Here is a 20,539-nt window from a genome sequence, read left to right as displayed (position 1 = left end):
ACTTCCCCAACAGCTAAACCACACTCCTCAACCGAAAAATCCACGCCAACTGGTATTTTAATACCATGCCGACGTGAAAGGCTCCTAAAGCCTGTAGCGCCGTAACTTTTCCCGGCCATCGCACCGAGCTAAAAGCTTGGCGCGGCCGAAAAAAAGACACTATTGTGACACCAGTGAAGACAGATCGTGTTAAAAGTGTGAAACAAGTGAATCACCACTGTAGAAGGTGAAGATCAAACCTTTAGAACACCTCACACTCGTTCTCCTTTCACTCCACACATGCAGCAGACGCTCACACATGCGCACTCGAGAGAGAGAGAGAGAGAGAGAGAGAGAGGTAGGGATCGACACTGGCAAAGGTTTAGTCTTTGTAGGTTGCAGATTAATCTAGGATTAACTGCACTAATAAGGACATAAATAAGAGTATGATAAAACTCAAGCTGCAATATGTTTATTAGTTGGAAAACATTATGACTATTCAAGGCCAAGACTAGTAACTGTTCTTAGCAATTTTTTTAAATCTCTAAGGTTACAAAGTCTGAAAAGTCTATAATTAGTTTAAATGTGTAATTTGTCCATTTATCTCTTCACTCATGTTTCTATTTTCCATTCGTCAATTTTTCTGTTCAACCATTCATGTGTTCGTTCATCATCCATCCATCAGTCCATCCGTCCGTTTATTAAAACAGGTTATGCAATCTGTTCTTCACCTAAAGTTACCATTATTTTTGGTATTTTTAGTCCTACATAATTACTTTATATCAAACATGAATGTAGATACAAACTATCAACTAGCAGAACAATTCTGTGAAGTCACTTCACCAGTCAAATAAATCGGTGTTTTAACAGCTAAGTCCAAGTCATTCTTTATTATGCTGCAATAATGTAATGAACCCCTGTGAATTATTGAACACTGTGTCAAGTTGTGTGTTTTTCTCCCTTCCTTTGCTGCAGGCTCTTCTGTACAACGACAGGTCGGTGCTGGAAAACCATCATGCGGCTGCAGCGTGGAACCTCTTCATGTCTCGACCAGAGTTCAACTTCCTGGTGAATCTTGAACACGTGGAGTTCAAGCGGTTCCGCTTTCTTGTCATTGAAGCAATCCTGGCTACTGACCTCAAAAAGCACTTTGACTTCCTTGCTGAATTTAATGCAAAGGTAAATAACTTTTTTTTTTTTTTTTTTTACCTAACCTTGCTTGATTGGTTAACTCTTTCTGGATTATCTTTGTTTTTTTTGCCCACCTTTCTTCTCAGGTTGGTGATGAAGGAGTATCTGGCATTGACTGGACCAATGAGAATGACCGATTGCTGGTGTGCCAGATGTGCATCAAGCTAGCTGATGTCAATGGACCTTTGAAGAATAAGGAGCTACATCTGCAGTGGACAGAAGGGATCGTCAACGAGTTCTATGAACAAGTGAGTTTATGAAAAATATCTGCAGCCTAATAGGTAGAAAGAGATTAAATCACAAGGAAATGCAGGGGTTGCATACTTTAAAGCTACGATCCAGAGTTTTCTACAAAATTGATCAAAGTCTTAGGGATCACCAAGGCACGTTTTGCCAAATGTGAGATGGACTTGCGTATCCTTTTAGTTGGCAGTGGGTTTTCCTGTTGGAACTCTCTCATGGATTCCATGTTGCCACAAACTGTTTCTGAAATTTATAACAGAGGAAAGGATGGAATGAAAAGCAAGGTTGATGATTTGAATTCCCTTTCTCTCTCAAGAGGTAATTTCTCTTCCTCCTGCGGGAGACTATGGCTCAAGGAGACACAGAAAACATGTACCTCGGCATATGACTGGGATTTACGGCTGCTTTGTGCTTAAGGACACTCCACTAAGGACGTTTTGTGTGCACCTACCACATGTGGAATCAGATTTTCAGAACGCTTTCTGCTCATGAATTTGTCATTGTAGGCTGATGCTTGGCAACAAATCCTTCATCGAACTACCTGGAGCACAGAGATAAAATCTGATTAGCTGGAGCGATAGTCGTGCTGCGAATCTGCCGTTTCTAAGTTTCCGGGATGTTTAGTTTTATAACTCTATGTTATTCGCATATGTAAAAAAAAGAACAACAAAAAAAGAACATTTATAAAATATTTTTACTATCAAGATGTAAAAGGCATTTGCTATAACAGGATTCCTTTGACTAACAGTGAAGTGGAATTTTACATGACAAACTTAAAACCGCAGTTCAGCAGAGCTCAAATCTTTTGGGAGGCATCAAAAGAGAGATGGAGTGCATTTGTGATTTTTTTTTTATATATATGGGGGAGGATGACCTAAATGTGCCATCACTGACAGCTCTCATTCAGTGGCTGAGACGGATCACAGACATTCACACAGCTTGTCAGAGATGTAAACACACATTTGTTTCACACCCTGCGTAATGCCATTTCGACATGTCGAGCACCGCTAATGCCTAATAAAACGATATAGGCTGTGATCCGGCATGGATGCGACGTATACAATATCCACCAGGACTCCACACTGACGCCATACAGGTTTTTGGTTGCCATGGCAATAGGAATCCTTGTCCCCCAGCCCCCGTCCTCTTTTTGTACAGCTTGAAAGCAGTAACATCAGAACGACAAAACAACAAAACCGAATCCTGCACTGTCATAACATTTGATGGAACAAAACAAAAGAATCCTTTTTTTTTTTTTCCGTTTTCCTCCGTTTTGTTATCTCGGGTTCCGTTACAAAAACCAAAACAGGAGTAGCGGTTCCAAGAATTCAACCTTCAGAGCAACTTCTAGGTAATCCTCCAACTGAGATATGCAGTGATGTGTCTGGTTGAATGAAAAATGAGAAGATGCAGAAGCGTGAATCATGTCAAGGACGAGAAACAGAAAAAATTGATGGACTCACGCACTGCAATCATGTTTCCTGATGAGTAAATCTGTTAACTAGATGAAACGGGGGCAGATCAATTTCAGGCAGTTATTAATGCCCACAATTGTTTTGATCATGTGGGAATAAAATGTGCAGATTGGAGTCGTCACGGCTGCACCGAATCTCCGACAGTGAGACGGTTTTATTTTGTAGGCTGACACCTAAAGATTAGTTATACTTTGAACTCATCTTTTTTCTATTTGTAGTCTACTTGACCTACTTTCCAGCGACTGTATCCGGGGGCTGTATATCTGGGACTCTCAGTGCTTGACAGCTGAGTTCATAATATTTCAGAGATAGAGTTTACCCACAGTTGGCTGAACAGTTTTTTTTTTTGTTTTATTTATTTGATACAATTTTAGCCTCCATTTTTACATGCACCACTGCCAAAGATGTACAAAAAAAATTAAGTAGAAATCTATTTTTAAGCCAACAGAAGAAATAATAGTTTGTTTTTTTTCCCTAATCACTTGTACCTATTGTTACCTCCACTGTTTATATTTTCTACAATCCCTTTTGCCAGTAAGAAAACATTGAATCTTCTAAAATTGCACAAGGTTTGAGCATTCAGAGATAAAGGCCATTTTTCTGTGCAAAGACTGATCATGGGGAGAAAGTTTATGCTGTGCCTTGTCAAGTATTCTGTTTTAATTGGGTCACATATTCTGAGTCATTGTTGTGCTCAAAGACATAATAACAAACCCGTTTCCAAGTAACTGGTGCAGTCCAGTTACATAAAATGTTCTGTTACTTTATAAAGGTCATGACACCATGTACTCACCGTCGGAAGAGAAACAGGATCACAGCATCATGGATCCTCCACCGTACCAAACAGTCGGAGAGAGATCCTTCACTTATTGATCCTTTGAGAACCATTTGGAGAGTTTGGTACTAAAATGCACATTTTTAGTCTCATCTGACCAAAGCAAATGGTCACAATTCAAGGGTCCCGTACGATTAACCAAACTCCACGTGTCTGATGGCAGGCAAGCAAACAGTTTATAGCATCTAATTTTTGCTGCGTAGTTTTGCTTTTTATAGCTTTTCTCTTAGTGAGAAAGAAAGATATTTTTAACTTACTCTCTATGTGGGGTTATAGTCAAATGGGTATTTTTCCAGACTGGATTTTTCCTCCCATCCAATAGTTTTATACTTATTATTCTGACTATGTATGGGAAGGTTTTGGTGATAAGTTATTCTCTTTCTGCCTTTTCTTGACTTTCTTGAACATCATGTTGTCTTTTCTCTCTCCTTTTGAAGAGTGGGTAAAAGAAATGCAGTTTGGAAGTTGTGGATTATCATGTCTTCGATGTGCGATATATTTACGATCACTGTCTAAAGATATAATTGAGCAAAATAAAATGTTGGCTCAGCCAAAGTGCAATTATTAAATAATATGCACATGTTTATTATTCCAGTCCTTGTCTATTTTGTATTTCCTCTCCCTTTTACGTTCCTTTCTCTGCATCCTTCCAGGGTGATGAAGAAGCAACTTTAGGCCTCCCTATCAGCCCATTCATGGACCGGTCTGCCCCCCAACTCGCCAAACTACAGCAGTCATTCATCTCCCACATAGTGGGACCACTGTGCTCCTCCTACGACTCTGCTGCGCTCATGCCAGGGCGCTGGGTGGACCTGTCCGAAGAGGCGGTTCAGATAGATGTGGAAAAGGAAGGACAAGATACAGAAGAGGAGGACACGGCGGATGAGGAGGCGTCAACAGGTTCCAACGGGTCCCGTATGTCTGCATCCTGATTAATAGAACTCATTTAGCGGTGATGGTTATGGAAAAAGGAAAATTGACAAATTATGTCACAAACTATTATTGTTCCATAAAGATGTTCTTATGCTTAAATTTTATATTTTTTGGGGGGAACGATGGTCAATACTTAAAATATTGACTCTTCACACACATTCAATGCATTATATGACAAGGTCCTTTGAAACTGCTTTCAAATGTAAGACATATTGTAAAAGGACTTCATTATATCAAACAAATTGTGGAAAAAAAACCAACTATAAATCTCCAAACCAAGACGATACAATTCCTCCACTTGGTACCAGATCCTGTACTTTGAAAGAAAGAGCCTCTGAAAAGAAATTGATAAAAATGATGATCAAAAGTATGTAAACATCCATTGCAGTTTTTTGTTGTTGTTTTTTTTTGGCAATAACTTATATGGCTAGAACTGCATGCCGTACTGCAATCACACCTCACAAAGATAAATACTGCTCAGTTACTCTGAGGTTTTCGCTTTCAAATGTCTGACTTCACAGTGTCAGACACATCCTAGTTTTAATGTAAATTGTGTCTTTGATAATGGGGAAGTGTGATTTTTTTCTGAAAATGTAAGACTTTTTGACAGAGAATATTCAAGTTTCTTCATGTAAATATGAATTGAATCTTCAAATCTACAAAAATATACTCTTCCAAGGCCAGTTTTATTTTCTTTTTTCTATCTACTAGCCCTAATACGTCCTCGTAACAGTAATAATCATTACAATACATTATTTTAGCACATGTCACGATAAATCAATATGATGGAAAAAGAAAATGGTCAGCAAATGGTTATCATTCTTTTTTACATAGTAAGGACTGAAAGCCATATATTTTTTTCTTCAGTTGCTGAGCAAGCAAGTTTTCCTTTTGTTTCCACAGAGCGGCAAGAAGCCAAAAAGCTGCGCAGACGGAAGGTCTTTTGTCAGATCACACAGCATCTCCTGGAAAACCATGAAATGTGGAAACGTGTGATTGCTGCCGAAGCATCAGAGGAGACTCAAGAAGAGAAGGCCAACTGCTTAGACAAACCTGTAGATTCAATCACAGCAATCCGCGAGGAGGAAGAGGAGGAGCAGGAGCAGGCGAGCAAAGAGGAGGAGTCGGCCGACGACCTCGATGAAGCTGAAGAGACGGCGGCGGCGGAGGAATTCCTTCCACAATCAGAGACCTCAGGAGAAAAAGAGGACGTTCCAGAATGAGATTATAAACTTGAACCTCCTCTTAAACCAGGAATCTTGACCATTGTTTGAAAACGTTTGTTTTTTTCTTTCCTAACCAAACTCTTTGTATGGTAGCCAGCACATCACTTTGACACAACACTGTAGAAGATGTTTTGGGTAAAATGTGCCTAATAAAATCAGGGTTCAGGACTTGAGATGACGTATAGTCGGTACATCTGATGAGGAGATCAGCAAAAGACGAAGAAATAGTAGAAACATAGTGGTGATTGCGATAAACAGACTTAAGTTTTTTTTGTTTTTTTTTTTACTTTTTGAGCTGTTTTACTCTGGATCTGGAGCCCTGCCCTCACCCAGGCTGTCCCTTGTGCACTAATGGGCCAACAAATGTTCTTCCTGCATCTCCCATGTTATCAACAACCTGTGTAGCCAACACAGCTTGCTGAAGCTGTGCAGCAAGCCCTTTCTTCAGGACAATGGGATGAAAGTCAGGGACAAGGCAGTCTAGAGTCATGTGGAGTAAAGGAAACTGAAGAAAGAGCCAGTGGTATTGTATAAAAATCAGAGGACCACGCAAGTTTCACACAATCACACTCACATTCCACACTCCAAACAGAGAAGAAGTTTCAAAAAAGAACCTTGTTGCTCCAAAAGCTTTATTCTTGCTCAAGGAAAAACTCACAAAACAGAGTTTAGCATTCAGTTTCTCCCTGTTTTTTTTTTTTTCTTTAATTTTTGCAAATTTTTGGTCACACAGAGACCAACGTGTTTTCAGGCTGAACAACTCAGGAAGGCAGAATTAGAGTCACAAAAGGACTTTCAATGTCCTCGTCCTTGTATTTCTCTCTGCTTCTTCTTCCATCTGTTTGCTTCTATCTCCTTTAAATACCGGAAATGTTGGGCTGGATTTGTACAGCCTAGCAGGAACCAAAATGGAGTAAAAAAAAAAAATTGCTAACGTTGGCAGTTTGGTGAAATCTTTGCAAATATAAAGTTTAGTGCTGTGGTGGACAAGGCTAGTGCCGAGTCACAGGGAACAGTTCACCCGAGATTTACATAAATAAGACTTTCTGGACCTGAAAGGTCAGTTGGCAACCATTAGGCGCTACGCACCAAGAAGAAAATGTCTAGATGTCAGATTTTAAACAAGGGCATTATAGCCTTTTTTATATTTAAAAAAAAAAGGGTAAAGGGAATTTAAGTAGCATGTATATGTAGCCAGTTTCAATAGTAGCATGGAGAGAAAAATAAAACAGAATAAGAGATGTAAGCACTTTAAATAACACAGAGACTAACATTTTTGTTCAACGTTACTCTGGTCCTGTAGGGAAAGGTTCCTCTGATTATACCTTACACTCTAAAAACTGCTGGTTTATAAACAAGACTACTAGCTTTATTTTGCTATCCGTCTGAAGGTTATTTCACACGATGGGGTTGAACCGTTGGCTTCACGCAGCACACAGAATAAGGTTTTAACCCCAAAATAAGTTCAAGTGGCTAATGTCTAACACTAGTGCTGAAGAGATAATAGAAAAAATACAACTAAACAAAGTGATATTTGAATAAGATGTATTATTTGTATCTATATAATACAGATAATGCAGTTTTTTCTAAACGCTATCCTTGCAGGGGGCATGTGGCCTGTCTGTAGCGGTCAATGAGCTACTTTCTGGACAGGTTATTAGTATATCCTGGCAAATTGTCTCCTCAGCAAATAGAGCCCTTCATCTATTATTTATACATTGTAAACAAACCATATGTCATAGCCATTTATTATAACCATCTCGTTTACTTTTTCGACGTAGGTAAATTTCATAAATATTAAAAACGTTAGGCCACTGATAGTAACATACCAACTAATGAGACATTACAAACAGTTACATTTCATTCTCAGAATATAACACAAGAATATTGATTTGATCAAAGCATGAACGTTGAATATATCTAGCATTAGGTTGCCATACCTGGTAAAAGCAGCTATTGGGTACTGAGCAAGTAAAAGGCTAATGTTAATGTTAGATCAAGTGAACAAACTTGTGTTCTTGTGTGAATTAAAGTCATAGCAAACCCTACTGTCATGAACATTGTTATACAGAGTAACCTTAACCTTTTACTTTGCAAAAAAAAAAAAAAAGTCCAAAATTGCGAACGTATGAGGATTCATTATTCTTTTTAGCTCTCAATTTTTTGACCCAGTTTTTGTTTAATCTTCTTTCCCTACAGTTTGAGTTAGAGGAATAACCCAGCAGTTGTTTGAGTGTAACTATATCATAGCATACGGCCTGACAGGTGGTCCTCATGCTCTCCTTTGATGTCCTCAGACATTCTGATTGGTGATGATGGAGGGCAGCGTGAACACCAAGGACAGCCCCAAGTAATGAGACTTAGTACGGAAACCGGGGAGATATGAGAGAAGGGAGAGGAACCTTTTAGCGTTACATGTAGCTTTCCACGAAGGGTCAGCAGGGTTTTAAATAGCTTTAATATTTTAGAAGATTGTTCTAGATGCAGCTCTTTGAAGAGGATCCAGTTTGGTTAGAAGTCAAAACCATGTGATGGTCAGTGTTTACCAGCTACGAACAGAAACAAGCATTACAGCTTATTTAAACTGACATCTGAAAAGTATCGGGGGAGGTTTGAGGCTGCTTAGCGTCTTCACTCACATAGCAGCAACAGGTAGCTTCCATCAGAACCATAATTACAGCTGAAAGACTATTAGCACTGCGAGAGCTGCAGCTGACTCAAGACGAAGGCAAAGCAGATTACACTCAGACACTTTATGTGATGCACTTCATCAGTTCCTTGATAACGCTTGTAACAAATCAGCCAATTATATTTAGGGCCTAAACGTTGCGAGGACAACCTGCTGAAGTTCAAACTGGGGTTAGAATGGGGAAAGAAAAGAGGATTGAAAAGGCCGTTGTTGTTAGTTTCAGACCTGATGGCAAGAGTATTTTAGAAACCACTGATCTACTGCCGTTATCACAAACATCTATCAGGTTTACAGGTAGTTGTGTCAGCGAAAACGCCTCGTTGATGCCAGGCGTTTGGAGGAGAGTGAGTAGACTTTATTGAGAAGGTAAAAAAAAAAGTCACAGTTAAAATAACCCAACATTACAACCAGTGATTGACTGAATACAAGTCCTCCCCTTTATGGCCACAGTGAACCCATCTTCTAATGGCTACTTCAACTATGTCCCAAAACTCAATTCATTCAAAATTGTTTTCTTGGAATAACGTTGCGTTCACTGTACTTCGGAGGTCTCGTCAGTCGAGAGATTTCCATCCATTAGAATGCCTTTGGCTGTGGTGAACCAGGACATTAGTCATGGATGTGCAGCAACTTTGGAAGCTATCTTTACATCGTATCATGTTTAATCTGTCAGATTTAAAATGCACAGAGGTCAAACCCCGCACTGACAAGGTGAACTTGGTAAAGTTGCTGGTGAGTGTAAGAGTGATTGTATTGGATGTCTAAAGCAATCAAACAGCAGGGAGTTTTCTACTGTATGATAACCTGAGGAGCGAGATGACAGGTAATAACCATGAGTATTGATGGTCGGAGCCCCTGTTGCTCTAATATAATATAGCAGGTGAGTTGCTGGGTAACGATTGATCAGTACTAACTACCTGACATACACCATACATGCCCTTTAAGCAGTCAGGCTGGTGTTTTTGAACACTATCGATTAAAAAAAAAGAGACTTATGCAGTCTATTAAACATGCTTGTTTCGTGTGACAAAATTTCTTACTCATTTACTGTTTGCTAATACTATTGCAATGCTGTATAAATATGTAGCTGTATCAACGGCACTGTTATGAGGACGCCCATTATAGCACAGCAGGGCTGAAATGTGCAACGTAATACCCTTGACCGCTCATTGTCTTTACTCAGTAACATGGAGTACTTGAGTTTGTTTGTTACACTATAAATTAGGAAGTCTACAACAATCACACCATCTGCTTTATTGTTTTTGTTTGCATGAAAGTCCAAAAGGCTTAGATGTAGATGTTTTTTTTTTCTTTATCGTAGCCTATAAGACATTCCAAGGACCTGCTATTAACACAGCATGAAACAGTGAAAAGCAACATGTGGTAAAGATAATCTGATGACATCCAGGACAAAAAAAAAAAAAAAAAGAATTGGCAAAGTAAGAAAACTAAAATTCAGCATAAAATGTAAATCTTGTTCATTTGGATCCAAAATACCTTCCTGAACTAATCTCCTCGAACTTTATGTTTGTAATGCCTTGACATGCAGATAAGGATGCCCTTAAAGAAAAAAAAACATGCTTGCAGCTGTAGTTTCATAAAAAGAGGGACCTTTTGAACTTGAAATACTATGAAAGTAACCACAAAACTGTAGAAAAAAATGACCTTTCTGCACACAATATACAATACCTGATTCCCATCTAGAGCTCCAAGTCAACGTTCAGACATGTTTTCATATTCTTTTTCCATTGTTGAGCTTAAATTTGAATAGCCTCAGAGTATAAAACTCTCTGAGACAAACATGTCTTTCTTCTCCAACTGTACAATAACAGTGCAACAATCAAAGAGACTTGAAGCAATCAAAGCTGTGATCAAAATGTGGGTTTCCATTTACAAGATTTTCCAGATATATGTGTTTTTTTTTAATCACACATATGTATGCATAGACTGAAGTCTGCCTATGTTTGGAGCTCCGATTGTGCAAGTCCTCAGAAATTCAAATGTGTGGATCGGTGTTTTGGAGAAGCAATAGGAACGAACAGACAGGATTTGCACTTACTAAGTGCTGTGAAAGATATTCGTCCCCTTGGAGATTTATTATGCTTTTTGTCACACTTAAACTTTTCATGCCACTTTTACCAGACAGAGTTGGCCAGTGCAATTACAAAAATATTAGCAAATATAGTGCAAATGTTTTTTTAAGGGGCGTCGTTCTGATATGTCCCCTGCCCCCCAGTGGCGCCATCTTGGCTTTATGGAGAATAAACGGGCAGAAATTGTTGACAATGTAAAAGTTCACTTAAAGAACAGTTTTAATTCTATATTCAGTGTGTCAAAATGTTTCTACATTTTCTTAAATCCAAGACTTGTGTATGTATTTAATGAACAATAACAATTAAGTTTAAAGAATCATTTCAATAGTTTAGCTTTTTAAATTCAATATTGTATGTAACCATTAATGTTTGAAAGAGCAAATTCATGTTTTTTTTTTTTAGAAAACTAATTTGAAGCAACTTGATTTTCTGCACCAGTTACATCTAGCTCCATTAGTTTGAGAATTATCTAATCCATGTTGAATCGTTTCACAACCATTTAGAGTTAAACGCCCATTTGATAAACTACTAAAGGAAATAAATGTTATTTATCTGTAATGTCAAATGAGCCTTGAATAGAGCAGACAGATTTGCAAAATGATTAATTCTGTGTACATACATGAAAAAATATCTTTTGAGACTCGTACAGCAATTTTTCCCCAGACCATGAGAGCTAAGCATATTGAATAAGATAATCACATAATGTATAACTTTAATGTTTAAAGACAATTTCTGAGAAAATTGCTAGATGAACATGTTTCTTAGAGTAAGAAATTAAAATAGGGAGATTTGTAAGTCATTTTTAAGACCTCCCCCACAAAAACGTAGCTTAGCAGCACTTACATTTACCAAACATTTTGTTTTCCCTCCATCTAAGCTGGTCAGCCATGTGATGAAAATGGGTGAAGTCCACAACAATGCTCGTCATTTTGGTGCAGCGCAATATTCTGGTAAAATAACTTCATCCAGGCAGTATTTTCTCCATCAAACGTTGTTTGCTTACTGTAACTAATTAAATAGTTATATTGTTTTGTTGTTCAAAGTCAAGAAATATGCAAAAACAAAACAAACAAACAAAACATTTGCACATCACACTGTGCTACAACTTCTGTGGCAAAGTGATGCAGCAGAACATCCTCTGCAAAACTAAGAATGAAGCTAGAAGTTGCTAGCGAGTAATGGCACTACATTAAGAACACCAGACCCAGCCATATGTGCATAACACAATGACCAGCCAATACCAAAGTAGAAACAGAAAACTTTCCAGGCATAGATTTTATGTGGCAATTTGTCCAGTGAAGTAGAGAAAGACTTGGAGACATAGCAAACCGGCACCCTTCAAAGCTCTTGATGCCTGTAATTTTTTTTTTTACCACAGTGGTGTAAATGTAGCTTTAGCTGCTTGTGACAAAATTTGTGTTTTCAGAAATTTTAATTCTATTATGATTTGGGCAGATGTAGTTTTTGCTCTGGTTTTGACCAGCATTGTGGTGGACCGTCTCAGTCCGTACGGACTTTGGTTCTGATGAGCAAAAGGAAGAATCAGGATAACAATAGTGTCACCAAAGCACAATAAATAAGAAAACTACGTGGTGTTTGTGTAAAACATTAGTGCAAGCGAATGGAAGCATCTGAAAGTCTCACTTTTCTACACATTATCAATACTTTGAAGGTTTAACTTCACTAAAGTAATGTCACTATTATCTGTCAGGCCCCTCTGAGTTTGTCTACAGTTACTTTCCCTAAACACACTGTTTGGGCCTAAAAGTCAGCCTTCATGGAAAAAGATTGTTGCTATGGTGAGTAAAACCCTGCAGGAAAATGTAGAGAGAGTTCGACTGATTAAATTTAACTGGATCAGCTGACATCAGTGAATGCTTGGTCCTGCCAAAGGCCAAGTGAAAGTGAAAACTGAGTAAAACAACACAGTACTCCTGCTGATATTTTATTTATTTTTTGGTTCACAAATACAATTATATGGCTGCAAACTTCACTATAGCAATTTATAATACCTGTATAAACTGTTGTGTTTTTGTGGGTCAGCGTTTTAATCCTGGGGTGAAAAGTGTTTTGAACAGAGAGGTTGTTTTCATTTTTGTTGATGAGGAGAAATTCACCTGTGCTTACTTTCACCTGCTTTTCCAATAAATATGTAAGTAAGCTTGGATTTCGCATAAAGCACATGATTGCTGGTACCTGGTAGTTGGAGTTTTGGTTTACAAAGTCATGTTTCTAAAAGATATTTTGTGTGGATTTTAAAATGAGTTATTTTCTTTGGAAAATAATAGACATCCCATCGAGGATTCAGTTATACTCGATACTTTCAAAACTATGCTAAATATGATGATATGGGCCCTTTAAGTATAACTTTTCAATAATTATTTGTCCTGAATACATTTTTTTAGTTTATTAGCTCTTTTTGTCTTTTAAAACTTTAAAATACAAAAGAAAACATAATTTGATCATTTTTCCACCTTATGAAACATGAAAATTGTTATTTAATTTGTTTTGGCATTAAGGACTACTCTTCGTTGCAATTATACCTTGTCTGTCTTTCTTTCTTTCGATGTTAGTCATCCTAATTCTCCATGGTGGCATTATTAACTATCAATTTAAATTGTTTTCTGTGCCGAAAGAAAGAAAAAGAACAGAGCCTTTAATCAGAGCCAAGCTTCTTAATTTTTATCAAGGTATGAGTGTTTTCTTTGAAATATTGTTGCAACCAGATTTACTTCTGCAAACCAAAGAAATACTTTTGAGCTTTGCAGTTTTTGGTGATTTGCACAAAATGAGCCCTAAACTAATTTTCTTTCTTTTTTTTTTTTTTTACATTGTTATGTAGAACCTTGTGATGTTGGGATATGTATACATTATATACACATTTTGTTGTTATATGTAAACGCAGATGAAACTCAATGAAAAACTATCAACAGTTCCCCAATAGACCACTGCTTATAGTGTTAATATCTTTAATTGATTTCACTCCCATGTTAGTGGACTTTGGTAGCACGACAGTTTAACTCACCAACTCTTCACAGACTGAAGGCATCGTAAACCAAAAAAAAAGAAGAAAGAAAACACTCCATTTTTCTTCAGCTTGTTGCTTCTGCTAAGTTAAACGGGGTCTTCTCTCCTGTGCCATAACATCTTCACATGTACATGTATCTACAAACTGTTTTAAGACTTTCCACGTTTGTCTCAAGCAAAACCAAAACGATTTTCTTCCACCATCTGTAAAATAAGACAAGGCTGGTATGTTTTTTGTTTTTTTTTCTGCAATTGCAGTCGCTTCACTGACTCAGTTCTTTATCTGTTCTCTCTCTAGTATCTTGCACTTGACTCATGTAGCAATACCTACAGGATGGGGGGAAATTGTGTGATTCACCAGTATTTAAGGAAAATATAACTTTTTATTTCTTGCTATTGTTTGACTTTGTATAAAAATATATACTGTACAGATTTAAAAGTATATTATGACAAAGGAAAAAAAAAACTTTTAGAAATATTTATTTTTACTGTTTTGTAATTTAGACACAATACTGTAGCTCCTCTATTGCCAGACTTACTGGAAGTGCCTCTCAATAATGTATTACAAAGTAACTATACAATATATTGGGATTATTAGAACCTGTCACTAGCAAGGCATTGTTGATGTTGTATTGTGACTATTGTTCAATAATAAGATTTATAAATGCTGCGTGTGTCTGGCTGCTTCTTCATCTGTTTCAGGATCATTTCATAACACAGCTGTGGATTGGATGAAACAGTTAGCAACTGACTTTAAGATATTCAGTAAATTTTTTTGAGGCTCCAATAAATTGAAAATATTTAAATAAATCAACTTTTAAATGCAATAGCATAGTCTCACTCTGCATTTTTTTTATCCAAACCTGATATTCAGTACATTTAAGTAGCCATACATACAAAATCACAGAGAGCATGATTATTGACAAATCCCAACAACTGTTATTAATGTAGCAGAAATACTCTTATTTACAAATAACGTTTTTAATTGATCAATGTTTTCAGAAAGACTTAAATCCATGACGTTTGTTTTGCCTGTGGTATAAATACATTGTGAAACAAAGGCCTATTTATTTTAGCTGCTGTCTATAAGGCCAAACTGTATCTTGAAAAAGATTGCAATGAAGGATATTAAAAAAATAAAATAATAGCTTATCTGGAGAACTGCGAGCAAATAATTGTTGTTAGAAAAAGAAAGCCAGATAAGACCCATTCAAATCTCTTCAGTACAGCTGCAACTGTGCCACATATGTGTAAATAAAATATATAATACTCTCTCAGTTGCTGACAATTTCTTTAAAGATAAAATCAGACCTCTGACCTGATCTCTTTGCTTCAGCTCCATCAAAAAGTCCTGCTCTATGGCCTTGAGGTCAAGAGTCGCCTGTCTCTTGTCATAATTCTGACATATGTTTTTATTTGTTTGATGGCAGAAAATGTCCGCACCACAGCTGTGGTGGATACAAGAATAGTCAGAACCAGAGATGGAGATCAACTCTGGCTTCTCGAAATGTTCTCAAAAGCATCAGAGCCTGCAAGTCATTGAAGTCCCCTTCAGTGGCCAGATGTCGCCCCACTGTGTTGGCCAGACAACTGAAGTTGGCAAACCCTGTTTCATGCAAAAAGAAGTCATTTCCAGCAATATGACTTGAAATGACCCTCAAAGGTAGTAAGTGGTTACTTACAAACACTGACTGAGACCAGCTGCTCTTCACAATGTCCAGTTATGGTGAATAAGTCCGACTTAAAAATTGATTTTGAATAATTCCTGAGACCAAACCAATTTCTCCTTCTGAGTCACCCATTGTGAAAAAAAACAAAAAAAAACTAATTTACACATATTACTGTGTGTGCTGATTGCACAGGACATGGTATGCTAGTAAAAATTTGGGATGATAGATATGCTTTGACCATCCATTCAGAGTTCAGAAAATATCTGATGCCATTGTGGATGTTCTAGCAGGTTCTGGGAGGCAAATTTGAAAACTGACTGATTAAAAAAACAATTCCACTGATGATGTGTCACTTGCTTGATGTAGGCCTGATCTACCGATGTGTGCTTGGCAGCATGTAGAGATTCACTTTTCCATCTTTCTTGTCAACTTTTTTGGTGTTTGGTGTTTCTTTACCTCCTCAGGGAGCAATCTGTAGGCACCACCATCCTGGTTATACTGACTGGGAAAGTCCAGCTCATCTATCCTTATGAAATCATACAGATTCAGAGAAAATTCCTCAAATCTTTGGCCCATCAAAACGATCGCACTTTCAAACATAACAGCTGTCACAGCAATAGTTTCATAGCATGGAGATTTACAAATCAACCCAGTCTGGAAAAACATAATCAAATAGAATATCATCCTTAGCTTCAACTTGTCCAACAAATATTGATAAAACATTCTAGTTCTGTCAGCCAAAAGAAAGAAGCCTCTTGGAATAAGTTTCTTAGACTCGCACACACAACTCTGGCAACTCTTTGGGGTCTTCTGAGGCCGCAGATAAAAAGGTTTGCTGTTCCAACCCACCCAGTATACTGGAGATGACACTGTGCGAGAAGGCATCTTGGTGGTCCCTTCAGTGTTCTCTCCCCCGTAGAAAAAACACTAACCATTCCTGCAGCGTGTCACTGTTAGACCTTAATTATGGTTCTCAAATCCACATCCGGCTTTTCCTGAGATGCTGTCTTCGCGTTGCTTCAGTGTGCAGTTCTCACTAAAGCCAAAAGGTTGGCGGCGATGAAGACCAAATGATGCTTAACTTTCACACTGACTCTGCGTGGAAATGAGAATATCGTAGTTTGCCTTGAGTAACTTAGATATAGAGGAGCTGACATACTGAGAGTATGTGGTGCCAGAAAAGATCAAAAGTAATCCCTTTGGTAATCTTGTTTTCATTGAAGCGGCACTCTCTTTGAAGCCCTCCTTGTCTGATCGATTTTGTGTCAGCTTTTGGAATTACCCAGTGAGAGTATTAAAATATCATGAGACATCCTTTTCTATCCAACCACGCAATGGACTAAAATATAGCATACGTTAGCCCTCAATACATATTTTAACAAATGGTTTTTCTCTGATTTTTCTGACGCGTTAACATCGACGTGGTTTGTGGACAAGCCAGAAGTTATTATCTGTGTGTAAAATGTATTATTCTGGAAAGATGTGAATACATGTAAGGCAGCTTTTTCCTTTTTGCCTGCATTTTTTCCCCCCGTCTGCTCCCATTTTTTGAATCCTCGTATGATATCTTCCGCACTTTCATCATAGACCTGTCTTCTGGATGATTTCCCACTTTCCCTTTTTTCTCCTTCATGGATTCCTTTTTCCCCAATTAACCTTCTTAACCTAAACCCTGTGGATTATGAACACAGCTTGACTTAAATCCGACACCACAAAAACAGGGACCACTGAGCACACACCATCAGTAACGAAAACTGGAGCAGTTCAGATTGATTACACTCATTCCTGTCTGAAATTAAATTCTCACCCAAAATATAAGCTGACAAACACAATATAGTAGTAGTAGTATAATACTACTATATTACCTATAAATGACTTCTTTTTTTAAGCGTTCATGTTCATTTAAAGTGCTTGTAATGTAACTTAACCCAGTTTAAATAACATATCAACAGGCTGTAACTCTAGCACGTATTGACCTACAAAGCATCAAAAAATATGCAGCCAGACTCTGATTTACCGTTATTTTTTAAAATAAAAATGCACTAAATGGTTTTATTTTGAAAAAAAGAGAAGCCATTAATACAACCCCTTTTCTTCCCCCTGAAATATAACTTTTTATAGTTACATTTCAATTTGCATAGCTGGATTTGAGTAAAGCTCCAAATTACCAAAATGCAAGGGTAGCTACTGAAACATGCCGTGAAAACATCTTTTTTTCACTTGCTCTTTGTTATTTGAAAGAAACAAAAGTGACAGCCGTTCTTTGGAAGAAAGAAAAAGCCAAGCAAACCAGATGGACAGCTGATAGCATGCACAAAAGGAAAAATGAGAGCCGCTGGCCATTAATCATAACTCACGTCTGTAACGTAACAGAGCATGCACTGACAAGCACAGGCTGCCCTGTTATTTAGAAGCAAATTCTAGAAATTGAAGCAATTACATTTTAAGTGCTCTTTACTTATTTTAGACATTGTTAGCTAGAGATGACATTTTCCTGGGATAAAATATATGGTAAGATCCATTTTGCACACATTGCAGTGAAATATCCATCCGTCCGTCCATCCGTAACAGTAAAAAAATAAAAATGAGATTTTTTCAAATAAGTAAGAACTGTACATGCCCTCTACATGAATATCCAACTATTATTGACAAGAGCAGAAGTGATGTTAAGTTATGTCATAAATATGGGTCTCTAAAATATTAATTCTTGCACACATATCCAGGCGTTACTACTGAAATAATTAAATAATTATTAATTGTTCATTAAATTATTAAAAGCCTCTGGTTGAAGTTAGTGAAAGTAACAAAAATGTGATTATTTAAAATGTTAATAACCTACTATCTTGAAATGGCTTGTCGGGCCAAACAGGTAGAAAATATAAGATTACTTGTGAGATTTATTCCAACTTTAAACAGCATATTGTCAAAAATAAATCTTAACCACAAAGTAAGATGGAAGTTGGGATATTTTAATTTGAATTTGTGGCAAGTGTTTATTACGGTCTTAAAGTAGTTTGAAACTTATCCTAAATTATTGTGAGATTGATGAGATTTTGAGAAACAAAGTCTTAAATTTATCTTCAACCCAATGATTTATTTCCATTTTGCTTTTCCAAACCGGACTATCCGAAAATGTGAGATGGAGGCTTTGCTCATTTAACTTCATAGTAACTGAGGTTTTCCATTGCTGCCACTGTGGGGATGAAACAATATCTTGATGAGAAAGCAGAAACTAAGATGTAATAATCACATTGTTATTAAGTTGTATTATTTTTCTTATAATATTATGAAGAACATCACAGCAATTTAAATTGAGGATTTGTCACTGCATTGTGACAAAAAGAATAGTTTAGCAAGGCACTTTATGTATGAGAATATAAAGTTAAAGCCAGAAGTTTCCAAACACAGAATAAAAACACATATTCACATTTTGTTTTTTATCTGACTGTCTGAAGTTAAATCAGAACAAACTCCTCCACTAATTTTGGTGTTAGAATCACAAAAACTATTTAATACCACAATAATGAAGGGAGGACTAGTCACAACTCAAGTGTATTTCACCATAAGGTGCAGGTGAAGATGGTCAGGGTGGGAGTGGCTTAGAAAATGCCCATATCTAATTATTGCAGAACTAGCTGCAGCAAAAAGTGCCCTCTTAGGGTCAACATGTCTCCATAGCAACGATTTATTTTAAGGATTTTGTACAGATCTTTAACAAGCATGGGAGTTCTGGAGGTGGTGTGATCTCAGTAGTTTGTTTGGTGCAACCCCAATAATAATAATAATAATAATAATAATAATAATAATAATAATAATAATAATAATAATAATAATAATAATAATAATAATAATAATAATAATAATAATAATTTCTATGACAACACACTCACAGACACAAGGCCTACTTACTATTAAATTATTCCAACCATGGGAGGCAGAGCTCTAGCTAACACAAACCTTACCAGTTAAGTCTCATGACGCCCTGTTCAATTACAGCGAAAAATATCACGTGCTTAAAAAAAAAAAAATCAAAAAAAAAAAAAAAAATCAACTAGGACACAACATTTTTTTCAGCTTCAGAGTAACAATAAATACACTGTAATCTAAAAAGAACTGCTATAAAGCTGTGGAGGAGGGAAGGTCGCGGTGGGAGGAGGCAAAGATGCATAAAAACCGGGTTAAGAAATAGAAAAGAAAGAGAAAGAGAGGGAGAAAGGTGCTCTGATGAAGACTCCCGCCTCTCTGTCAAGGAAGGCTTATTGTACCGAAGGCTGCTGGCTGCCAGCCTGTCCGTCTGCAGAATCAGTGTGACCGCAGGGAGGCGGCGGGATCTCACCTGGAAGCGCGCATCTCATTTCTCCCGCCTGCATGTTCCACGGACGTGTGTCAAAAGGCTGGGATTCCTTTTCTTATTGTCGGATTAGGCGGCTCGACTAAATACGAAATGTGCGAACACACATTTCGATCCTAATCGGTGTTTGCTCCAGCTGTCCTTCCACATGAGAAGTTTGACTGAGGCGGACTGAGCTGCTGAGGAAGGAGGGAGACTCTTGACTGTTCGCTGGCGGGGAAATCCGAGCCGCTCAATCAAGCCGAAAATAAGGACACTGAAGGTGAGTGATTTTGTCTTTCCAGTTTATTGTCACACTGCTCATTGAAAGGAAAACGGAGCTGAAAAAATTAGGGAGTCGGAGCGTCTTTAATTAAAGATGGCAACAGGCAGGGTTTTTAAAAAAATATTTTTTTTTAGCCTGAAGCTTTTTCACACGTCTGACTTTGTTGCTCTCATTAACAGCTTATTTCTCGCACTTCATAAAACAACAACTTCGACAAAACAGTTAAAAGACTAAGGCGTTCAAGTAAAAGCTAAACTAAAGTTAAGCCAAAAAGCATGCATAGTCCTGCATGATTTTGGTTTTGCAGATTTAGATTCGAAATCTATCTATCTATCTATCTATCTATCTATCTATCTATCTATCTATCTATCTATCTATCTATCTATCTATCTATCTATCTATCTATCTATCTATCNTATCTATCTATCTATCTATCTATCTATCTATCTATCTATCTATCTATCTATCTATCTATCTATCTATCTATCTATCTATCTATCTATCTATCTATGAGTTTGTGGATCAATCAAACACAGTGAGACAATGGTCATTAAGTCAGTTA

General features: G+C 37.3%; 2 protein-coding genes and 1 long non-coding RNA gene across 4 annotated transcripts in view; 2 read left to right on the top strand and 1 right to left on the bottom strand.

Moving 5' to 3' along the window:
- LOC103474525 (cGMP-inhibited 3',5'-cyclic phosphodiesterase A-like) overlaps positions 1–14,361 on the top strand; it is a 74,280-nt gene extending 59,919 nt beyond the window's left edge. For both annotated transcript variants that reach the window (XM_008425572.2, XM_008425574.2), the window contains exons 12-15: positions 955–1,158; positions 1,257–1,418; positions 4,377–4,638; positions 5,560–14,361. In XM_008425572.2, coding sequence (XP_008423794.1) covers positions 955–1,158; positions 1,257–1,418; positions 4,377–4,638; positions 5,560–5,879 — 948 coding nt within the window. In that variant the 3' untranslated portion in view covers positions 5,880–14,361. The remainder of the gene's footprint in view (positions 1–954; positions 1,159–1,256; positions 1,419–4,376; positions 4,639–5,559) is intronic.
- On the bottom strand, positions 5,535–19,781 carry LOC108166824 (uncharacterized). Its single transcript, XR_001777224.1, has 3 exons — positions 19,698–19,781; positions 5,710–5,848; positions 5,535–5,621 (listed from the first exon to the last, which is right to left on the bottom strand). It is a non-coding gene; the product is annotated as an uncharacterized LOC108166824 (long non-coding RNA).
- LOC103474526 (solute carrier organic anion transporter family member 1C1-like) overlaps positions 19,542–20,539 on the top strand; it is a 41,860-nt gene continuing 40,862 nt past the window's right edge. The window contains exon 1 of the mRNA XM_008425575.2: positions 19,542–19,974. The gene's annotated coding sequence lies outside the window, so the exon portion shown is untranslated. The remainder of the gene's footprint in view (positions 19,975–20,539) is intronic.

This window comes from Poecilia reticulata, linkage group LG13 (genome assembly GCF_000633615.1).
Source record: "Poecilia reticulata strain Guanapo linkage group LG13, Guppy_female_1.0+MT, whole genome shotgun sequence".
NCBI lineage: Eukaryota > Metazoa > Chordata > Actinopteri > Cyprinodontiformes > Poeciliidae > Poecilia > Poecilia reticulata.
Note: the sequence above shows the minus strand (reverse complement) of the source record. Positions and strands in the feature narration are given on the sequence as shown.